The sequence below is a fragment of the Rhinolophus sinicus genome, chromosome 15 (assembly GCF_057876585.1).
Source record: "Rhinolophus sinicus isolate RSI-liver-muscle chromosome 15, RSI-T2T, whole genome shotgun sequence".
Taxonomy (NCBI): domain Eukaryota; kingdom Metazoa; phylum Chordata; class Mammalia; order Chiroptera; family Rhinolophidae; genus Rhinolophus; species Rhinolophus sinicus.
In genome coordinates, this window is record NC_142515.1 from 48,088,719 (window position 1) to 48,112,169 (window position 23,451).

Below are 23,451 nucleotides of genomic sequence, written 5' to 3' on the forward strand. Positions count from 1 at the left end.
TCTATACCCTTTCCTTTTGCTTTGCTTGTTTTGCTTTCTGTGCAAAATCACGGGAGGCCTTGATACCTACAGGGACACGCTCTGAAAGGGAAACAAGGAAAGCCAATTAAACTGTGTATTATGCAATTTCTTTGGGAAAGCGAAGACCAGACTTAACCCGTGTTTTGATCTGTTAGAACTATGAAATCCAGAACCAGCAATCCCCTTGCTGTCTGAGCTCCTGTGTTTCTCTCTTCAGCTGCTAAAAGGAGTGACCATTGCCAGCGGAGGCGTCCTGCCTAGAATTCACCCTGAACTGCTGGCCAAAAAGCGAGGGACCAAAGGCAAGTCGGAAACTATCCTCTCCCCTCCCCCAGAGAAAAGAGGAAGAAAAGCCACATCAGGCAAGAAGGGGGGCAAGAAATCCAAGGCTGCCAAACCACGAACATCCAAAAAGGTGAGCCCGGTTGTTATCTGAGCCAGGAACTCTCAGAACAGAAGGGAAGTTGAAAGATCAAAAGATGAGGGCGTAGCCGGCATTGCTGAAGAACTGGGGACTCTCCACAGCTTGGTGCTGGGAGAAAATAACAAGAATGTCTATGGAGATGAATAAAGGGCCCTTGAGACTGAGCTCAAATCATCAGGCAGGGTCTGCTAGAGATTTCCAAAGCCAAAGCAAGGGTGGTTTTCCTATTTCCAGATCCCTTCCACTGCCCCCACCAAAACCTTAGGTGAGAGATGAGTTCCTGGAACTCTACTTTTCATTTCTCCAGAGCTCCACGTTGCACACTACAATATCTCTAGTCTCCCCTAGATATGGGCCTAAGTCAATGGGATTTCAGGTGTTTTGGACAACCTAATATGCTAAGTAGCTGTAGCTCAGAGATGCCATTTGTGGATCATTTCTTTCATGTGCTGCCCAGCATGGTAACTGCTAGCCACATGGGGCTATTTCACTGTGAATCTGAATTAATTAAAACTAAATCAAATTTAAAATTTGTTCCTCGGTTGCACCAGCTGAGTACTCCATCGAACTGAGCACAGTTGCAGGACCGTTCCATGACTGCAGAAAGCTTCCTTGGACAGCACTGTTTCAAAGCTTCATTCCACAGACCTCCATAATAACACAGAAGAGCTCACTGCACTGCCACGGTGCCCCCGGGAAATCCCGGGGAGAAACGGGGTTGAGCCATGTGCTAGAATGACCCCACTTGGTTCTCATGCTTGTCAACATAAGCTGCAGGCCTTGAAAAGAGCAAGAATTACACCTGTGTCCAGGTTTGAGCGAGGACAGGTACATTATTCTTTAACACACTTTATCTTTGGCAGCACCCTTTTCTGTCCCTCATATTGCTGTCCCTTGCTTCCCTCCATTGAGAACAGCAGAACACAACACCTAAACCATATCCTTTCATATCCGAGTTGGTGGCAGCCAGGAGAAGAGCTTAATCAAGCCACGTAGGACTTTTTCTGGATGATTTCCCATCTGTCCTTCTGATTTCTACCCACAGTCCAAACCAAAGGACAGTGATAAAGAAGGAACTTCAAATTCCACCTCTGAAGATGGGCCAGGGGATGGATTCACCATCCTGTCTTCCAAGAGCCTTGTTCTAGGGCAGAAGGTAATAAAAAGAATTATGCGGCGCTATAGTAAAGCACGACTGAATTTTTATAACCCACGGTTTATCAGCAATGATGCCTCATTCATCCCTGACTCCCCTAATCCGATTTTCGCTTTGGTCTTGTATTATTCATGTTTAAACTAAAGAGCAAGGACAACGTCTGTGTTGTGAGAGTAAACATGTTCTTTAGTGCTGAGAATTGTTCACACTGATGTTTGTCAGCCAGAAGTGAGCAGAGAGCATCTTTCCGGTCAGCAGGTAGGATGGCATTACTGGTTTTGCTAGAAATTCCCCAGGCCCAAGTTATTTCTGTGCCCACCCAAACATTCATAGCTAACTTTCTCAAACAGCCTTTCGGAGGGAGGTCTCTCTTACATGGCTCAATGTAATTTGTCAACGGAAGAAAATAGAAATATGTTTCCTGAATATTCCTGGTGTTAGAGATGAATTATTTGCCAGTAATTTAGTCTGCTTGCCTTTCTCGGCTGCAGAAAGAAAACAAACAGGGCTATACATTGAACCGTCTTCAGCAGCACAGCAGCCCAGCCAGACATGCAAATAATTCATTCCCACAGCATAAAGTTTATGGGAAGGGCGATTTATCTATCAAGTCAACTGGGGCTGAAATAAGATCCAGGAAGAAACAGTTATATCTCTGGTGGCTGAATGTTTGCAGCCTGACAACAGTACAGTGTGAACCTCTATTGAAGCAACTGGGAAGAACATGTTATAAGAAGAACGTAAAGGTGGCAGGTTCCTAATTCGTCACTGATGAAAGCAGGGAAGCAAAGAGGTGGAATTTATGTCCCCTCTAGACCGTCCGTAGTTACATGATGCTTTCTCTCATTTATCTAGGAGAACATAAAATCCTTGTTCACATGGGGAGATGATGGAGAATGCCTCCATTCCACTCAGCTATGAGTACATAATGGCAGCATTTCACATGTGTAGCCCCAACAATGTGGTCCCCAGAAGAAGGCAAGGTGGCCAGACATAGGCAGGTTGGGATCCTGGAACCCATCACTTCTTTCAAGCAAGGTCATTAGCTTTGCATCCCTCCCCCAAATGTCTATGCTACTGTGGGAAGAATGCAGGGAACTGAAGGGAAAGGAGAGCGTAAGCCCTGGGCTTCCCTTGCAGGAGCCACTCAAAGAATATGTCACCAAGCACCAAGGCTACCCAGATTAGGAAACGAAAGCATAGGCTATAGGGAAAGGAAGGGGAGGGGAGGTCCCATTTCTGCTCCCGGAAGAGGAGATTTGCTGCATGCTGCTAACCTCAGAGCGAAAAATCAAATCCACTGAGCTCAAAAGAGCCTATTGAAAATGAGACACCTAGGAAACTTGAGACAGTTGTTCCGTGTACAGCCCTTTGTATTGACAATTCAGTATAAATAATTGAGAGAATTAGTAGATATGATGTAACATATGAAGATTTTTAATAGGATTTAATCTTTCCCACACTCTCCATCTTTTCTTCCTAATGCAGCTGTCCCTGACCCAGAGTGACATCAGCCATATTGGCTCTATGCGAGTAGAGGGCATTGTCCACCCAACCACAGCCGAAATTGACCTCAAGGAAGATATAGGTAAGGTCCTGAGACTTTGGTAGAGGTACCATAGTATAGTCTACCGTTTGTGCAAGTTCTTATGAAGTTTGTCATTGTCAACTGGATATCCCCATATCAAACTCTGCCTTTGTATGTGCTTGAACAGCATTACGAGAGAGTAACTAATTTTGTTTCAAATCTGCATATTTTTGAAATTTTTATTGAAGTGTTATATACAAACAGATCATTAGTGCACAACTTGGTGAATTTTTCTCAAAGTGAACACAGCTTTGTAACAAGCACCTTTATCATGAACCTTACCAGCACCCCCAGAAGTCCCCATCTTCCCTGTGCCCAGTCACCATTCCAGGCATGAGTACCCACTATCCTGTCTTCTAACAGCATAGATGGGTGTCATCTGTTTTGGATTTTATATGAATGAAATCATGCAGTACATCTTCTTTTGTGTCTTACTCCTTTTGCTCAACTTTGTATTTGTGGAATCCACCCATATTAATGTGTGTGGCTGTAGTTCAATCATTCTCTTTTTTTTTTTTTTTTTTGCTGTATAGTATTCCACTGTAGGAATATGCCACACTTTATTGATCCATTCTACCATTGGGGGTATTTGAATATAGTTTCCAGTTTAGACTATAATGAGTAGTACTGCTTTAAACGTTGTTATACATGTTTTGTGTAAAACTCTACATATATTTTAAGCTTCAATATTGAGAACACCATTGGTAAAAAAGAAATCGAAATCTAGAAAAAGTTAGGTTGTCTTTAAGGCATGAGCTATTGCCAGGCTAGGTGGAGGCGCATGGGAAGGTAAGCTATTGTCATGCGGGGCAGCATGCAGGGTCTCTGGTCCTGCTCCCCACATAAGAACGGAGGATATGGCTAGGCCAAAAAGGAACACCCACGGAGCCATAGATAGGGGAGTCACACCACTATAGTCTTGCTGGCGGCTGGGTTGGAGACACAGGAAGCAGGAGCCACATGATCCGCGACCTGTCGTCCACTTGTCTCTGCCAACCAACCTCACTTGCTAGCTGCAATCCGCCGTGCTAAATGCAATCCACTCTTTCTAGCCCATCCACCATCTTCTTGCTAGCCCTCATTTGCTGCTAGCGTAGCCACGGCAGTTATATTAGTGGTCAATGGCTCACTGGTTACAACTGATGGCCAACTAGCCACAGCTGATGGCCATTAACTACCCGAGCCAGCACCTTTCCACGTGAGGCCGAGAGCCTGGAAACTGCACTCCTGGCTCTGTCCCCACAGCCATCAAGGGCACTAGAAATAATAGCATACAACTTGGCCACCATCTTACATATTTTCACAAGACAGAAGAAGTACCTTAAACTTTGCATTGAAAGAATGAAGTGAGACATTCTCTCGATTGGACAACCAAGATGGCGCAGTAGGTAAACGCTGTGTTTACCTCCTCTCACAACTACATCAAAAATTACAACTAATCTACAAAACAGCCATCATTGAGAATCGCCTAAAATCAAGCTGAACTGAAGCCTTTCAACTAAAGACTTGCAGAAAAAGCCAGACTGGTAGGAAGGTCAGAAACGGCACGGGCTGGTCCCACAACCACGTGTTACCATTAAAGACCAGGAGGGCTATTTCAGCTATGGGGGTCCCCCCATCCCTTAAAGGAGCTAGAGATACCAGCCCCACCCCAGCCCAGGGTTCCTGTGTGGGAGAGAGAAGTCCCCATAATTTCTGACTGTGGAAACCAGCGGACATTGTGACTGAGTGAGACCGAGGGCGGCTGTACTCACAGGCTCTCCTCTTAAAGGGACCGCGCATGGACTTACCCACCAACGGAATCACTCGCTCTGAGCTCCAGTGCTGGGGCAGCAGCAGGAAAGGCAGCAGGGACAAATGGTGGGGAATTGAGTTGTCTGGCTTGGGACGGGGGCTGGAGAGGCGGCTTTCTCCTGGACAGAGGAGCTGGCAGAGGCCATGGTTTCTTTGTTGAGCCTGCCCCCTTCCTGGCACGTGAACACAGATGGCTGACATTTCTGAGTCTCCTCCATTCGTTGGCTGCTCTGGCGATTTGAGACCTGTCCCCGCCCAGCTTACAGGCACACCCAGGCTGCTTCCAGGGCTTTTTCATGCACACCACCTGCCTTGGCTCAAGCTGCAGACTTTCCTGGGGTCTCTCAAAGGTTTGCAGGACCCAGACAAGCAGCATCTGGCTTGAGCGTGTCCTGTACCTCTGGCTGAGCAGCCCTAAGCTGGCACTAGTGGCATCCGGCCTTGGTTCGCGGCTGGGCCTCTCAAGGCTCTTCCAAGCACAGGATGGGCTGCAGACATCTGCAGATTTCTTTCTGGCTCCCCGTCATGTGGCGTCTCTGGTCCCACTCCCTGCATAAGAACACAGGATATGACGAGGCCAAAACGGAACACCAACAGCGTCATGGATGTGGGGTTCATGCCACTATAGTCTCGCTGATGGCTGGGCTGGAGACACAGGAAGCAGGAGCCACACAATGTCCAATCCGCCGTCCGCTTCTTTGCCAGCCAACCAACCCACCACCCCCAGCGTAGCCACAGAAGTTATATCAGTGGTTAATGGCTAACTGGTTACAGCTGATGGCCAACTAGTCACAGCTGATGGCCATCTACTACCTGAGCCAGCACCTTTCCACATGTGGTCGAGAGCCTGGAAACTGCTCTCTGGGACTCTGTCCCCACACTCTACCCCAACAGGGTCTCGCCTCACAATCTACGCAACAAGCGTCTTCCGAGAGGGGCCCTGTGTCTTATTAGCCTATATGCACCTACAGGCGGAAAGAAATAGTAGTCATAGGAACCAACAATGGCAAATCCCTTCCATCTGGGAGGATACATGCTAGCTTTTTGTCCTGGGGAAGGAGGGTCACTGCCACCGGCACCTTTCCCAGTTTGTGGTACCAGACTTTTATGGCAGTGCTTGGGGTCCCTTGCATAGTTTCAACATGTAACAGAACAGGGGACCCCATAATAGGCCATAACGAGAGCACATAGGTTCCCTGCAAAATCGTTCCAGTATCGGATCCTCCGTATACCACAGTCACTTGTGGTGGCCACTCGGCCACTACCCCTTGTGTCACTTGCAAATCATGGGTCAAACAAGCCCCCCATGGGGCTATCAGGCTCAACCACTGACAGTGGGGGCTTTTGACCCACCAGGGCCAACTCCATTGCTGCCATTCCCCTGCTTTTCAAGCATGTGGGTGCTGGCAGCAAAATGTTTCCATTTCTGCCATAGCCTGGGTTTAACAGAGTCTCACTGGTGGTAACTTGTAATTGAATGGGAGCGGCCGTTCGATATAGCAGAGCTTCTACTGCTGCGGGCCCTCCCTTCCATGGTCTCTCATTCAGGATTCTCAAGATGTCCCACAGACGCGAGACCCAGTCGCGCATCGTGGGAGGGTGTTTTGACACCCGGAGGCCTTGCTTCAAAAGGCCACCGTAGCATTCAATCATGCCAGCTGCTTGTGGTTATACGGGGTATGAAACAACGATTGCACGTCCATCTTGGCCCCCCAATGCTGCAATTCTTGCCCTGTAAAATGAGTACCCCTGTCACTTTCAGTGACTTAGGGGCGCCCATAGAAGGCACACAGCCGTGTAAGAGCGACCACCCGCAGCCGGACACGGCCAAGCAAACATCAACCCCGTAGCAGTGTCCACTGTTGTGAATGCATATATTGCATTGTGGGCTTTAGGCAGGGGTCCAATGTAATCCACTTGCCAGCGAGTGAGGGATTACCCTCCCTCACGTAATCTGCTGTGTCTCCCAGGGGAGCCTCCGCCTTTGGGGGCTGTCCTGGGCACAGATGGCACAGTCATAGCAGGCATCTGCTATCTCCTGCCATTTCAAAGGCAGGCCCCAGCATCTGCTCACCTGCCACATGGTTCGGCTTCCAGCGTGCTGCAATTTCCTATGCAGCCAATGGGCCACATCAGTGGCAGGGGCCCGTTCTAACCATCGGACCCGTGCTAGGGCATCTGCTTCATCATTACCTGGGGACACTAAGGGGGAGTGACCTGTGACATGCATTAGGGTCACCTCCTTTCTCTGCCCTAGGTCCCAGAGGTCCTGCTACATGGCTTGACCCCACAGTGGATGGTGTCCTACCAACCAGTTTTGGTGTTTCCACGTAGGGAGCCACAACGTTAGGCCCTGGAACACCGCCCAGCTGTCAGTACAAATAAATAGGGGCCCGGGTTCATGGCTGATTATCATCCACTCAGCCCGTAGCTCAGCCCGCTGTCTACTTTGGCCCGTCCCAGTATCAAACCAAACGGTGTCTGTTTTGGGCTGCACACCAAAGCCATCCAAATGGCTGCAGCCCCTCGGCTAGAACCATCAGTATACCAGGCATCTTAAGGTACAGAGGCTGTCCTTCTCTGTAGGGTGAGGGCTCCAAGTCCTCCCCCCTAGGAAGAGCGCTTGGCTCAGCCTGGGCTATAAGCTCCACAGGCCCCAGGACCTGTTGTAGCTCTGTGCTCAAAGGGCTTGAACTAAGGGTGCTACATTGCTCCAAGTAGGCACCCCACTTGGCAAGGGTGGTGGTCTGTGCCACCCCCATTTTGGGTCCCCGGGTCCACGTAGGGACCCACCCCTGTTTGGGATAAGTTGTTCAAACCAACACCTGTGCTGTTCCTGTGATGACTTCTGTGGCCACAAGGGCTGTGTACACAGAAGCCAGCTGTTTCTCTATTAGAGAGTAGCGGACCTCCGCTCCTTTCCACAGTTGGGACCAAAATCTCACTGGTGACCCGAGACGCTCCTGCCATTGCCAGAGGCCCCATCCGTACCCCTCTTGGGTGACATGAACATCGAGTTCAAATGGGCGGCCGGGGTCCACTACTTGCAGAGCCTGTGCCTGCTGCACTGCCCATTTCGTGGCAACAAAGCCTTGCTCTATAGCCTCTGTCCAATCCCATGAGGCCCCTTTTTCATCATGTTATACAAGGGCCTTGCCATTTGTGCTAAATGGGGTACACACCCGCTAATACCCCAGCAGGCGCAAATACGTCTGCAGTTGAGAGACCTTGGTCGGCCGGGGAAATACTTATTTTTTATCAGTGATCACCTCAGGTATGACCTTTGTCTTACCGACCACACAACACACAAAAACTTGACGGATAAGCTAGGGCCTCGGACCTTTTCCTCGTTCACCACCGAGCCACCTGACTTCAGGTGGTGGAGAAGAGAGGGAGCGCCTTGCTCTAAATCTGAAAGAGAATCAGAAGTTAGTGAAATATCATCAACATAGTGAAACAAGGCCACAGAGGACGGGTGATCCCACTGTGCCAAATCCTGGGTCATGAGCCCGTGGCAGGTAGTGGACCTGTGCAAGTATCCTTGCGGAAGGACTTGAAAAGTCCACTGCCGTCTGTCCTAAGTAAAAGCAAACTGCTCTTGACAATCAGGTGCAATGTCAATGGAGAAAAAGCATTGGCCAAGTCCACTACATAGTGATATGTCCCCAGGAGGACAGTCAGACGATCCATCAAATCATGTATTGAAGGTACTGCCGCATGCAAAGGTGGTGTTACCTTATTTAACTCCCTATAGTCCACAGTCATTCACCAAGTCCCATCTGGCTTCTTGACAGGCTATACTGGGGAATTAAAGGGACTGTGCATTGGCCTCACAATATGTGCCTTCTCCAATTCCAATATTGTACGACCAATCTCCTCCTGTCCTCCTGGCAGGCGATACTGTCGCACTGTAACCACGCGCCAGGGCTGTGGCAACGCTTGAGGAGGGTGGTGAGCATGCCCGCGTGTCACCCCTTTCACCACCCAAATCCGGAGACGGAACTCTCCTACCGACGTCTGTAAGCTGAGGCCATGTAGCACGTCCACCCCTAGAATATATTCTGGAACGAGGGAGACATACACCTTGTAGGTGCGAGGGGGAAGTCTTCCTATACCCAGTGGTAAGGAAACAGCTTTTACAGTCACAGTCTTTCCCCCGTAGCCATCAATGCAGACTGCTGGTCCAGGGAACAGTTCTGGGTTCCCATAAACAAGAATGCAGTCTGCGCCAGTGCCAACTAGGGCCAATACCCTCTGCACATTAGAAGGAGACCAATGTATGGACAGTTCCACGTGGGGCCTCCAGTACCCGCTCGTCCCCTCTGACCAGGTACCTTGCCTCCTCCCACCCCTAATCAAGCTGAAAGGAGTCGGCCTCAAGCGGCTGCATGAAGTCCTGGAGGGACATGGGTCGCACTTTCCCAGACTTCCCCTTTGGGCTTTACTGGAATTGCTGTTCTGGACGCAACTGTTTCCAAAGTTCCAACAAGAGTGCATTGGGTTGTCGGTCTATTTTCTCCCGATCGACCCCTGCTGCCAAGAGATCACACCACATCTGTGCATGTGTTACTCTCTGAGGCTCGTGACCTCACTCCTTTACTTTCGATTTGGGCTTCCAGGTCTTGAGTGCTCGGACCTCCTGTCTTAACTTCCCTCAGCACTGGCTTTCAACATCCCCCAGGGTGGCCATGAGGTGCTAACTTCATGGATCCGTCACCCTACATAAGGTGTAAGAATGGCAACCAAGGATCCAAAAGCACTCGCAGGTGCAGTATCCAAAACCAGATCTCTCATGCTGGTTGTAAAACGCTCGCCATCTGAGCCCCGCATATTAGGGTTGAACATAGCATGTCTCATACCCATTTCACAGATGATTTGAGTAAGTTCCGTATATAACTGCCAATGACTCACAGTGTCTGGCAGCTCGCCAGCCTGTCCCCATACGGTGCGTACCGCAGCAGTGAGCCACTCCATTAGGGAATGGCTGCCCTGGTCGTGGGCCAACCTATGGCAGTTCTGTAACCTTTGTAGCAGGGACAGATGCACTGTCACGAAGGCTAGCTTTTCCATCTCGCCTGGGGAGCAGAGAATGCTGTCTGCTCCCTCATCCCATAAACGTAACAGCCAAGCCAAGACTGGCTCTCCAGGGCGTTGTCTGTACCGCCTCCCCAGCTCCTGCAACTCAGTGGGAGTGTATGGGGTGTAGGTTGTGAACTCAGTCACAGCTGGGTTGCCGGCAGCAATGCCCCCGGGGCCCAAAGGTTGCTCACCTTTTACCCTTTGCTTCAAGATTGGCCGGGCTTGGGGGTTGGGAGCTACATTGTCTCCACTTGCTTCCTCTGCCTCTGCCTCAGAGTCTCCACTGTGGGGCCCCTCTTCCAACAGGCGGACCCGAGCTTCCAGAACCTCACCGGGACTGCAGGTCCCGCACCTGGGCTATTCCAGCAAAAGCTTCCTCCAAGTTATGATGCAACACGGTGAGGACCTCCTCTAACTGGCGGTCCCGAGCTTCCAGCGCCTCCCCCCAGGGCTGCTGGTCCCGCACCTGAGCTATTTCATTAAGCGTGTCCTGCATGTTAGGATGCAACGCAGTGAGGCACATCCAGCCCACATGGCCAGTTGTACCCTTCGCCTCCTCCAGCAACCGCTCAGCTAGAACCTGCAGGGTCCTCTCCCCGCTGGCCGGAGAGCCATCCATGTCTTTCCACCCCTCCTCGGGGGTCCAACACCTGAGAACAGTGGGTACCGGGTGCCACACACTGTGTGGGGGCCACCTGTCCTCCTGCCCAGAGTCAGACACCATTCCTACCTGGCTGGAATCCTACTCGCCACGCCAGGTGTCCGAGTGGGTGGTGGCCTCGGTGCAAGATGTCCACAACCCTCGGAGCCTACAGCAGCAGCAGATTACCAAAAGGAAGGCGACGCCTTCTATGGCCAAGAGGGTGGTGTGCCATCCGGAGGCTCGAGTCTCCCAAGCAGACCGCTCCTCCCGTTCCCGGCACCACTCCTCACGGGCCTCCTGAAGCTGAGCTTTCACACTTATAAACTGCTCCATTACCCCTTTGGGGATTCTGGCTAGTGCTGTACCCTGCTCGCTGCACCATGTGTCATGTGGGGTCTCTGATCCTACTCCCCGCACAAGAACATAGGATATGACGAGGCCAAAAAGGAACACCCACAGAGCTATGGATGGGGGGTTCATACCACTATAGTCTCGCTGGCCGTTGGGTTGGAGACACAGGAAGCAGGCTCCACATGATGCGCAGTCCACCGTCTGCTTCACTGCCAACCAACCACCTCCCAGCATTGCCACAGCTGTTATATCAGTGGCTAATGGCTAACTAGTTACAGCTGATGGCCAACTAGTCACAGCTGATGGCCATCTACTACCTGTGCCAGCACCTTTCCACGTGAGATCGAGAGCCTGGAAACTGCTTTCTGGGATTCTGTCCCCACACTCCTGCTAGGTGGCCCCAGGTGGGGCATGTGCTATGGCTAAAGTAGACCTACAATGTATCCCCTCCAAGGTAATCCTGGGGCTGGCACCCCCAGTGGCCAGCTTCAAAATGCGCTGGAGCATCACCCAGTCACCTCCAAGTAAGACACACCCAAGGGGCGGATCGGGCAGGCACCACGGTGCTGCTGAGTCAGGTCCTGCTCTGTAGCATCAGCCCCTGCACAACAACCCTCCCACTGTAGTCAAGGCCAGTCCTCACAACAAGTGAGCCCAAGGGTCACTCCCTCCCACTGATGTGCAATTATCAACCAAGGCTGAACTACAAGAGGAGGGCACACACAACCCACAGAAGGGACTCACTTGGAACGCACGGCTTAGGTGACCAGAAAGACTGCAACACTGAATCCTATAGCACGCCTACTACATAAGGACACTCTATGAAGACCGGAAGACATAGCAGCCCTACCTAATACATAGAAACAAACACAGGGAGGCAGCCAAAATGGGGAGACAAAGAAACAAGAAAGAACAGAACAAATGAAAGAACAGAACAAAGTTCCAGAAAAAGAACTAAGTGAAACAGAGATAAGCAATCTATTAGACGCAGAGTTCCAAACACTGGTTATAAGAATGCTCAATGATCTCATAAAAATGGAGATGGAAACTATGAAAAAAGAACCAGTCAGAAATAAAGGATACAATAATGGAAACGAATAATATATTACAGGAAATCAACAGTAGATTAGATGAAGCAGAGGATCCAACCAGTGATGTAGAAGATAAGGTAGCAGAAAACACCCAACCAGAACAGCAAAAAGAAAAAAGAATCCAAAAAATTGAGGACAGTTTAAGGGGCCTCCGGGACAACATCAAGCGTAACAACATTCACATTGTAGGGGTACCAGAAGGAGAAGAGAGAGAGTAAGGAATTGAAAACTTATTTGAAGAAATAATGACAGAAAACTTCCCTAACCTGGTGAAGGAAATGGACATACACGCCCAGGGAGTACAGAGAGTCCCAAACAAGATAAACCCAAAGAGGCCCACACCAAGACACCTCATAATTAAAATGCCAAAGGTTAAATACAAAGAGAATCTTTAAAGAAACAAGAGAAAAGCCGTTAGTTACCTGCAAGGGAGCCCCCATAAGACTATCAGCTGATTTCTCAACAGAAACTTTGCAGGCAAGAAGGGATTGGCAGGAAATATTCCAAGTGATGAAAAGCAACAACATACAACAAAGATTGCTCTACCCAGCAAGGCTGTCGTTTAGAATTGAAGGACCAATAAGGAGCTTCCCAGACAAGAAAAAGCTGAAGGAGTTCATTATCACCAAAACAGTATTACAAGGACTCTTAGAGGGACTTCTTTAATATGGGAGGGGGTTAAGGACGGGTGAAAGGGGAAGGGATTAAGAAGTACAAATTGGGTGTTATACAGCAGTCATGGGGATGGAGGCTATAGCATAAGGAATATAGTCAACAATATTGTAATAACTAGGTATGGGGCCAGGTAGGTACTAGATCTATCAGGGTGACATATGGAAATGGGGTTGGGGTCAGAGTGGAAAAGGTGAAGGCATTAAGAAATATAAATTGATAGTTAATACAGTATGAGACATATAATCACAATATTGTAAAGATCATGTAAGCTGCCAGATGGACACTGGACTTATCAGGGGGATCACGTCATAGACCATGTAGATGTCTGATCGATGCGCTATACACCTGAAGGGCTGAATATAGTTGAATGTCAACTATAACTAAATATATAGGTATATATAGTCCCGGGATGTGGAGTACAACGTAGGGAAGATAGTCGATGGTATTGTAACAGCTACATAAGATGTCAGAGGGGTAGTAGGGTGGGGGGAGGGGTTATCACTTTATGAGGGGTTTAAATGTCTAACTATTACATTGCTTTGTACACCTGAAGCTAATTTTTTTTAAAAAGAATAAATATATACCGATACAAAAAAAAGGAAGGAAGGAAGGAAGGAAGGAAGGAAGGAAGGAAGGAAGGAAGGAAGGAAGGAAGGAAGGAAGGAAGGAAGGGTGAAGTGAGCAAAGAAAGGGCCTTTTCCCTGGGATGCAGGGCTTGCTTCAGAGGTAGGTGATTTGCGGCAGTGGCTGGTAGTTCTGCCCTACATGGTAGCACCATGGGCCCCAGGCTTCTAGGCTTACTTATGTTTCCCACTTGGCATCAGAGGTCACTTACTTTGCTGTAAAGGAAGTAGGACAGCCCTGAGGGGAAAAAAAGAAATTCATTACAGAGATACAGGACTTCTCTTGCAGAGAAAGAGAGAGGGAGAAAATTCCTTCTTCGCTCTTCAAACCCAGCTCAGGGCCTACCAACTGCCAACTCCACACCTCTGTGGGAAGACGCCCCTAGTGGCCTTAATCTTGAGCCCTGTTTTGAAGTGTGTCCTAGCTTCTCATGAACAAAACAAGTGGTACTGTCCTAATCTATCGTTCCTACAGTTGCATTTTTATATCAGGAAAACAATAAAGATATTTCATTTTATTTTTAAGTGGCGGGGTAGTGGTAGAATAGAAAGAGTTCTGGTATTGGAGCAAAAACAAGCTCAGGTCCCAGCGAGGAGGTTCTGGAGTCAGCCTGGGTCTGTGTCCTGGATTTTACGGGTCACTTCCTAGATGTGTGACTTTAGGCAGGTTTCTTAACTCTCTGAACCTGTTTCTTCACCTGTCAGTGAGGGTAACAATAGTACGTGACCCATGGAGGTGCTGTGAAGATTAAATAACACATGGATGGAGCTTAGCACAGTGCTGGGCTCATAAGCATTTCATAAATGACAGTTTGTATGTTGCTGTATTGTTAGAAGGGGTCTCTCCATGATGATTCCATGCTCTGCCACCCTCACCCAAACCATTAACCCCATGCAAATAAGGTTCTGATTTATTCTTTTTAAAACATTGTATGCTATTGCAGGAAAGAAATAGCAGAGGAGTGTAATGAAACCCAAGGCACTCGGTTGTAATAATTATCAACCCATGACCAAGTGTTTTTCAGCTCTGTCCCCTCCCCCGCCTCCCCAGACATCAGATCATTTTATCTGAATATTTCTGAATAACGAAGGCTACTTTTTTAACAACATAACCATAATACCATTATCAAACCCAAAATTAATATCATCAGTGTTCACATTCCAGTTGCATCATAAATGTCAATTTTTTTTTTTAATTTGCTTATTTGATTCAGGATCCAAATAAGTCCACACATTGCAGTTGGTTAATAAGTCTCTTACAACCCATAAGTTTTGGGAGGTGTATTGTTTTTGTTTTTGTTTTTGTCTTTTCAGTTTATTTATTTATTAGTTGATGTAGACGCTTAAAAAGATTCAGGTTCAAAAACTTTGGGCAAGACTACTTGGTCACAGATGGAATATCCTCCCATCTGGACGTAGGTAAGGCCCGTTAGTTGCCCCCATGGACGCTCCTATTCTACGTTTATCTGTTCGTTAGGGGCTGCAAAGTGGGGATGTGCTAATTCTAGCATTCCTTCTTCATCGTCACTGGAATGCTTCCACAGAGAGTCCCCTCACCCACCCTCCAGGCTGCTTTATTCTTAGATGTCCTCGTTGCCTATTACATGTTCCCATCTGGCCCCTGACCTGAACGCAGAGAAGCTGCTTAGACCTATTTCCCCTGATTCTCAGCATGGACTTGGTACTAGCTTTGATTACATGGCCTCCTCCAGGCTTCTGTGACCTAGCAGATCAAAACTGGCCAGGAGTCTGAGGGCCAGAAAGGACACTTAGAGGCACTAGGTGTAGCCTGCGATCACCATTTCCAAATTGCGTTGTTGAAACCCAAGCACGTTAATGAAGAAACCCCGCCCCCTCCCCACCCCAGGAGAGAGTGACTGCTGTAATAGACATTTTTCCTAACTGACCTGCACAAGGCACTGTGGCTCTCCACATATACTTGAGTGTCTGAGTGGGGAGTGGGGAGGCCCCTTCGCCCAGCCTCTAGGGAAACCTCTGAACTGAATAATAATAATAATAATAATAATAATAATAATAATAACTAATAATAGCCACGAAGAGAGAAAGCTGAGACTTGCCCCCGACATTCAAATCACCAGATTCAGTAAAAGATGGAAATACATGAGAGGAAATTCTTCACCTCCCGCCCGAAAGCAACAGTCATACTGGTCTGAACAAAACACTCACAAGTCATCTCAAGGGCATCAGGGTCCCCTGGGACATATACATGGGGTTCCTGCTGGGCCAGAGGTAGAGTCCTGCCTTCTCCTGGGGGTTCCACTTGGCCTCTGTAGAAGCACAACCCTGAAATATTGAGTAGGGAATTGTCCTAACATCAAGGACTCAAGGGATCTCCTAGCAGGAAGGGCCTTAGCTATTAGCCTCTCAGATCTCTGCATTTTTCCATTGAAAATCGAGGCCCAGATGGGGGAGCAACATTGCAGGCTGCCCTGGGCCTGTGTCTATCCTGTGAGCCCAAGGACTTGGAACACGTTGGTGGTGGGGAGATGGGAACAGGACCCAGAGCTCTCCCCCCAGAGCTTCCTGCTGAGCCATCAGTCACTTTGGTCCTGGGCTCCCCGTTGTGGCTGCGTCCCCAAGGGTGCCTCTGGAACCAGGCTTAGGAGCTGATGCCAAGAGGGTGTGTGAGATGCCCCCCAGTATAGGGTGCTGCCGTCAAATCAAGACATTGAATTTAACCAACACAACACAGGTACTGAGCCCAGAGAAGAGAACACTGGAGCCTCAATTTAAAAAAAAAAAGGTCTTCAAGAGTCATGTCGTGAGACTGCTTTATGGCCAAATCACCCCCTAAAAAGGTCTTTTAAGAGTTTGCTAGAATCTAAGTTCTGCTGGACAGAAGCCAGAGACCCCTGCCATCAGTGACCACTGGCAAACCAGGATTTCCGTTGCAAAGTTTGATTTCTCCTTTCTAAGCGTGGTTTGTTTGTTTTCTTCCTGGCTTACCGAAAGTATGTCAAACAGTATAATTAATGACCTTGAAACGAACAACCACAATTTTGTTCTCCTTCACAGGTAAGGCCTTGGAAAAGGCTGGGGGGAAAGAGTTCTTGGAAACGGTAAAGGAGCTCCGCAAATCCCAAGGCCCTTTGGAAGTTGCTGAAGGTGAGTGTGAACTGGGCCCACGTTCCCAGCGTAGCCTCAGCAACTCCCTCCCCAGCTCCACGCATATTCAGTTTACAAAGCAAAATACGACATAACTAATCAGAAAGCTATTTTTTTAATTTGAGCAGGTCCATGTAGATCATTTCAGATGCTTTGGGGACTATAAAGTGTCTGGACAGTTCAAGCCAGTTTGCATCAAGCCACCCCAAAAACGGTTTAGAACTATTGGTTAACTTTATGTTAAGCAGTCATTCCCCTCCCCCACCCCTGGCAGCCACTAATCTCCCTCTGTCCCTATGGATTTGCCTGTTCCAGGCATGTCATATAGAGGGAGTCATACAGTATGTGACCTTTTTGTCTGACTTCTTTCACATAATTTTTTGAGGTTCATGCATGTTGTAGCATGTATCAGAACTTGTTCCTTTTTTTCGCTGAATAATATTTTATTTTGTGTATCCATTCCTCACTTGCATTGTTTCCACCTTTAGCTGTTGTGAAGAGAGCTACCTATGAATATTTGTGCACAAGTTTTTGTTTAAACAAGTGTTTTCAAGATTTTGAGGTAATTTTTTGGCAAGTGAGTCCTACTTCAAATCTATGTCCCCACCGACACCACTGGGTGGTGACCCCAGTAACCATGGAGTCACTGCCAACTGCTACCCTGATGGGGGGGCTCCAAAGACAATAAATCCCCCTCCTGCTCTCAAGCACTGGCCAGTCTAGGAGGAAACGCAGGCGCATCCGTGGGGCACAGAGAGAGGGAAACAGGACTACAAAGCTTGCCCTCTGCTTGGGGGAGTAGGGAAGGCTCCATAAGGGTGTAAGACCCACTCGGGGACAAGGACCTTGTGGCCTTAAGGATATTGTGTGTGGGAAGGTCCGGGTCATGAGTCAGCAGGGAGCAACGGGTAGGAGACCCTATGTAGACAAGAGGGGCGCCTTTGAAAGTCTGAGCTGGAGACTGTCGTGATCTGATCTGATTGTTGGGAAAGTAATGGGGGCGTCCAGTTAAGAAAGAACATGAGTCCACGCTTTACAGTTTGCACCCACCACTCCCCATACATACAGCAATAATAGTTTCTTTTTTAACATTTTAAGACAGAGTTACATTGAAATAGAAGACAAACCTACCTGTGCGCAAGGATAGGAGAGCTGCATGTGGCAGCAGCCGGGAGGTCTAAGCTGCAGACACTGGGCTCCAGGCCTGCGGATATGCAGAACCATCAGGATGGTGATGGGACCGGAGTCATCTCACTTTGGGAGGGTCCTAGAGGCAGGCTCGGTGATGGGTATAACTCCCACAGCCTTTAGTTCTGACCACCACCCAGGGCTGTAGCCTGTGTGAAATCTAGGGTAGCCAAAGGGAGCAGGGAGCCCCTCACCCAGGCCTGGGGCCACACTGACCACTGGCTCAATGTCTGGGTCTACTGCACCCCTACATGACCATGACACACAGCCCTGAATTGGCCACATAAGGTTGGTCTGGACTGGGGGTGCTGGGGGAGGCCCCAGCAAACTGCCTGGCAGGGTGGAAAGGAGAGGAAAAACAGCTGCTCTACATAGAACGAGAGGCTCCAGCACACCTCAAAACAGAGTCCCAGAGGCGGAAAATAGTAGGTAGAGAAGCAGTATTTGAAAAGATCATGGCTGAAATTTTTTCAGAATGAAACCCATGAGTCCTCAGGTTGAAAATGTTGTGTATAATACATGAAAATAAATCCAAAGCCTGGCCCATCGTGGTGACACTTCAGAAGTTCACAAATCAAGAGAAACCTGAAAAGCAACCCATAAGTAAGGGCAGATCATTTGTAAAGACTGTTCTCTTGATGGTGGACTTCTCATCAGCTACAAAGGATGCGTGGAGACACTGAGGGGAAAACCTGTCAACCAAGAATTCCACGTTACCTTGTTATTATTCAAGAGGGGAAATGAAAGATGCACAATTTCAGACCTGTAAAAGCTGAGGGTCAGAAATCCAGAGACATTCACTGAAAGGTCTGTGGAGGCCTCACTGGGAGAAAGAAATGAATCCAGGAGGAAGGAGAAGGCTGCAGGGAACAATCCTGAGCTAAGAAATTGGTATAACTCTTGTTAGGCCTAAGTCTCCGTGGCCTGGGGGTGGTAGTTACCTGGAAAGAAGGGACTGGTGGAGGTGAATCTGGAAAGGGGGATATAATTTATCAGATTCACTTAGGTTCAAAACACCATCACTTGTCAAATATGCCCTATTGCATATACCATTAAGAAAGAACAGATTTCCAGGATGGGGTGTGTAGTAGGAGACTCCGCATAAAGCCAGGACACGTTCAGTTTCAGAACAAGCACGACATGAGCCCACCATGCAGAAAGGGCAGCAGGTGTGTATCTTGACCTTGGCATTGGGTGGACCAAGGGGGAAAGAGCCTCACTAGAGAATTTGAACAACATGCCAGGAATCCTACAGATTTACAGCAGAGTCCAGGGCAGCCCAAAAGCCTCAGACAGGGAAATTAGTGGGAGTGGGATATGATTTTGGTTTGGTAGTGTCACCAGGTGACATAGAAGCAAATGCAACTTCTCTCTGGAAGAACTCAGCTCAGTCCAGGCTGACAGTGGCTGTAAGATGCATCCTGATTTCAGCTGGGAAGCTGGATGGGTCAGGGTGGGAGGTTGCAATGGAAGTAAAGCAGGTGGGCCTGGAATGAGACAGGTCTGAGGAAACCGACTGGAGTGCCAGTGACAGAAAGGGAGAGAAGGGAATTGCGTTTCGGGAGTGAGTGATGATTTTGTTGGGCACATGTCCAACCCAGGTGAACACCTGCTCCCTGTGGGCTCCTCAGGTATGTAGAGAAGATCAAAAGACAACCCCTGTCTAAGGGAGTGCACGGCCAAGTGCCGTGGCTCTCAACTTCCGGAGGGGCCTAAGTCACTGGCATAAGTCCTGCACCAGACCTGCTAAGTCAGGATCTCAGGGTAGGGGCTGGGGGTTGGACATGTCTATTTGTTAGAAGTCTAAAAGCCATTGTATTCATTTCCTATCGCTGCTGTAACAAACTACCACAAATATAGTGCCTTCAAACAACACAGATTTACTCTCTTAAGAGTTGTGGAGGTCAGAAGTCCACAAGCAATGTTAAACTGAAATCAAGGTCCTGACAGGACTGGCTCCTTCGCAGAGAAGCTGTTTCTTGCCTCTTGTTTCTAAGCTGCTACATTCCTTAGCCCCTGGCCACGTCTCTCCAATCTCTGCTCCATCATCACATCACCTTCTCCTACCTTGACCTTCCTGCCTCCCTCCTATGAGGATAATCTCCCCATCTCCAAATTCTCTCACTGAATCACATCTGCAAAGGCCATCTTGCCATGTAAGGTAACACTCACAGGTTCCAGGGAGTAGGGTGTGGACATTTGGGGGAGGCCATTCCTCAGCGTGTCACAATCACCAGAGATGATTCTGATGGACCTTTGATTAGGAACCATCATGAGTAGGTAGCCAGACCGGGCGAGTAGGTGGCAGACCACATAAAAGTCACGTACCGTCACATCAGCTTTGAACGCATTTATCTAAAGCTTGTGCCGACTGCCCAAAGCAATTCTGACACAGCTTCTGCTCTCTGTAAATGTACAGTCCCCATCAGAAACACAGAATGTTGTCCTGTCAACTTCCCTATCACCTCTTTGTCTGCCCCCCACCCCCACATACCCATCTAACAGGTACATGTGAGTTTCCGCTTAGCCCCCTGACTCAAGGTGAAGACTAGGAAATAACCTGCAGCATTTCTCTCCCGTCACAGCCGCCGTTAGCCAATCCAGCGGACTTGCAGCCAAATTTGTCATCCACTGTCACATGCCTCAGTGGGGCTCTGACAAATGTGAAGAGCAGCTTGAAGAAACCATCAAAAACTGCCTTTCAGCAGCAGAGGACAAGAAGCTCAAGTCTGTCGCTTTCCCACCCTTCCCCAGTGGCAGGTAAGAGAGGTTCTAAGTTTATTCTCCCAGCCTTCTCCCTGGAAACCAGGGCTCTCCCACTTATTCACATACACTCTGGCCCTTCCAGGACATCACCAAAGGCTGCCATCGCATCCGAGCATGCTGGCCAGGTGACAGAGCAAGAAACCCAGTCTCCATCCTTCAAAACACATTGAAAGAGGCAGCTCTGGGGGGAGGGGAAGGCAGGATTCTTTTTTGAGAGTTAAAAGCCCGCATTCCGTCCGGCTGTGCCTGTCTAGGACACATGATCAGAAAACATCAGGCTTGAAGGCCTTGCTATTCAGTGTGGTCCATGGCCCAGCAGCAGCAACCCCACCAGGTGAAAGTGTGGACTCTCAGACCCATCCTAGACCTACTGCCTCAGAATCCCCCAGGGGATCCCTGTGTTGCTCTGGGGGGCAGGAGGGCCAGGAGACTGAGGCTCTGACATTCACACCCAGAGAGGTGAAACACTCTCACCTAGAATTTGCTTTTCGGGGTTAGGAGAGATGATTGTTCTAATGATCACAGACCCCAATTTGGTGCAAGAGCAGTATTTCCGGTAAGTAACGAGGGTATCTGCCCTCACAGGCAGCATTTCCTCTCCTCATATCCACTCATAGTCAAAGCAAGTTAGCGCTTTAATTTTGAACACCCTCTTGAAAGAGATGGATGCTCCTATAACATAGATGGCATTTGCACGCTAAAGACGTTCTATTAAAGTCAAGTCCTAGGAAAGCTAAGAGGGAAAGAAATAAGAGGCCTGGCTTCCTGCTCTAACCCTATCCTGACCTAAGCAAGCAACACTGGATCTCCACAGCCCAACCCAGAGGCTGCAGGCCGAATTCTTTGCATAGCTGGGACCACGTGCCATGATGTTCTGAATTAGGACACTACATACAAGTGAGAATTCACATTAGGCAGGCCCATCCTGTACCCGCTCAAGGGGCTTGGTGGCTGATCCCAAATAACCACGACAGCTGTGTCCCTGGAGGTTGGTGCCATGGCACACCCTGGCAGACAGATCAGTCATGGCTTCCTGGTGCTTAGGGGCCTGCACGGAGTCAGCGCTGCAGAAATGACATTTGTACAACTATATGGGTTGATGAGAGAAACATTAAGTGCATGAAAAAGGAATTATGAAGACACACTTTTGAGCACACATTTTTGCCCTTTAATAAATAATCTGTTGATCACATAAACCAGTTTTGCAGGAGCTAACAAAACCTTTATGTACTTTTTTGAAGACCAAGTATTTGAAATGCTGAATGGTAGTGTTTTTAAAGCTGAGCTCAACTTGAGTTAGACTACATAGATTCAAGTACAGGGCACCACTCAGAGGCCAGCCACATGACCTTGACTAAAACAAATGCCTCTCTGAGTCAGTGTGGCACCTGGAAAGTGGGGACGTGTCCTCTGCTTGTTCCCGTCCCCAGGTTGTTCCTCTGACTAGTGTCAAAGGAGATCATATGTGAACCAGCCTGCCCACAGAGAGACCCCATGCGATGGAAACCAGGGCCAGTGCCAAGAAAAGAAAGACCTGCATTAGCCCCACCTGGGCTGAGTTACTCCATGGGTCTCGGGGACCAAAGTGATGTGGGCTTTTCTTTTCCTTTGGCACAGAAACTGCTTCCCCAAACAGACAGCCGCCCAAGTGACCCTCAAAGCCATCTCAGCCCACTTCGACGACTCGAGCGCATCCTCGCTGAAGAACGTCTACTTCCTGCTCTTTGACAGTGAGAGCATAGGCATCTACGTGCAGGAGATGGCCAAGCTCGACACCAAGTAGCCGCCCCAGCCGCGGCTGCACGTTCCGGCAGGAGTTGGAGGACGAGCTGAGTCACAGGAGCAGGTTTTATTTTTTAAAAGCAGAGGAAAGGTGACACACAGGAGCGGAAGGCAGCTGAAGGGAAGCAGGTAGCAGAGGCTGTGGGAGCAGGTCCCGCCCACCGAAGGAGCCCTTTGTATTTTATATTCTTGTTAAAAAGAGCCTCAGTCCTAAAAACCAGGTCTCCATGAGGGGTTCTTTCCATGTTTTTTTCCTGTTGTTTTAGAACTTTTTAAAAAAAACAAACAGACTTCGTTTTAGATTTATAGCATTGACTTTTACACACACACACACACACACACACAAAAATCCTTTCAAAATTCTTACGTCTTCTGTTTCTACTTTTTGCAAGGGAGGAGGGCATAAAAGTGACTCGGGCTTTGTTGGTTGTCTGTATTCAATTATGGAGAGAAGAAAATTAGAAAGGCATCTCACTGGTGCTTTTCGTTTCTGTTTTAGTGCCCCCACCCCCACCCCTATAATATCTGTATCTACTCCTAAAAAAGTTTTGCTTCAGGCTTTTTTCTGTTTTGTTTTGTTTTTAAAGAAAAAGAAAATGAAAGGAAAAAAATAAAAGATCCGGTGTCTTTCTTACAACATATTCTTTTATTGCAACATTTTCCTCAGTTTGGAAAAGTGTGTCCCCATGGGTGGACGTGTCTAAAATGTTAATAGAACAAGGCCTGTCTCTAATGGGCTCAGACTCCTGCCTTGCTAGGCTCCAGGTCAGACAGCACAAAACGGTCTGTGTTTCTCAGTCAGCGGGTCCTGCTTCCGGAAGCGGGGGGGCCTCGTTGGCCTTGGTCCACAGGAACGCAGCCTTGGGCGAAGCGCCGGTGGGGCAGCTATCCTTTGTGAGAGAGGCATATGTCTCACTTAGGCCTGGGGCACAGCCCAGAAGGGACAGACTGATCCCCATTGAGGTTGGTGTCCAAGGACTCTGGCCAAGTACCCAGAGGCCACCGTCAAAAATGGGCAGGGAGAAACAGGGTGGGTAGGGGCAGGACCTGAGTTTATTCAGATGAATCCGTCACCTACTTCTGCTGTACAGAGTTGACTTTTGTGATCCAAAATAGGATCCTCCAGATTGGAAGTTCTCTCCCA

The 23,451-nt window shown here is 48.7% G+C and overlaps 1 protein-coding gene across 1 annotated transcript in view; it reads left to right on the top strand.

The window, feature by feature from the left end:
* Positions 1-22,644, top strand: part of MACROH2A2 (macroH2A.2 histone) — a 63,781-nt gene extending 41,137 nt beyond the window's left edge. Inside the window, exons 4-9 of the mRNA XM_019712459.3 lie at positions 239-436; positions 1,491-1,601; positions 3,090-3,189; positions 16,482-16,571; positions 20,345-20,519; positions 22,143-22,644. Of these exons, the coding sequence (XP_019568018.1) occupies positions 239-436; positions 1,491-1,601; positions 3,090-3,189; positions 16,482-16,571; positions 20,345-20,519; positions 22,143-22,308 (840 nt within the window). The 3' untranslated portion in view covers positions 22,309-22,644. The remainder of the gene's footprint in view (positions 1-238; positions 437-1,490; positions 1,602-3,089; positions 3,190-16,481; positions 16,572-20,344; positions 20,520-22,142) is intronic.
* The last annotated feature ends 807 nt before the right edge of the window (positions 22,645-23,451 follow it).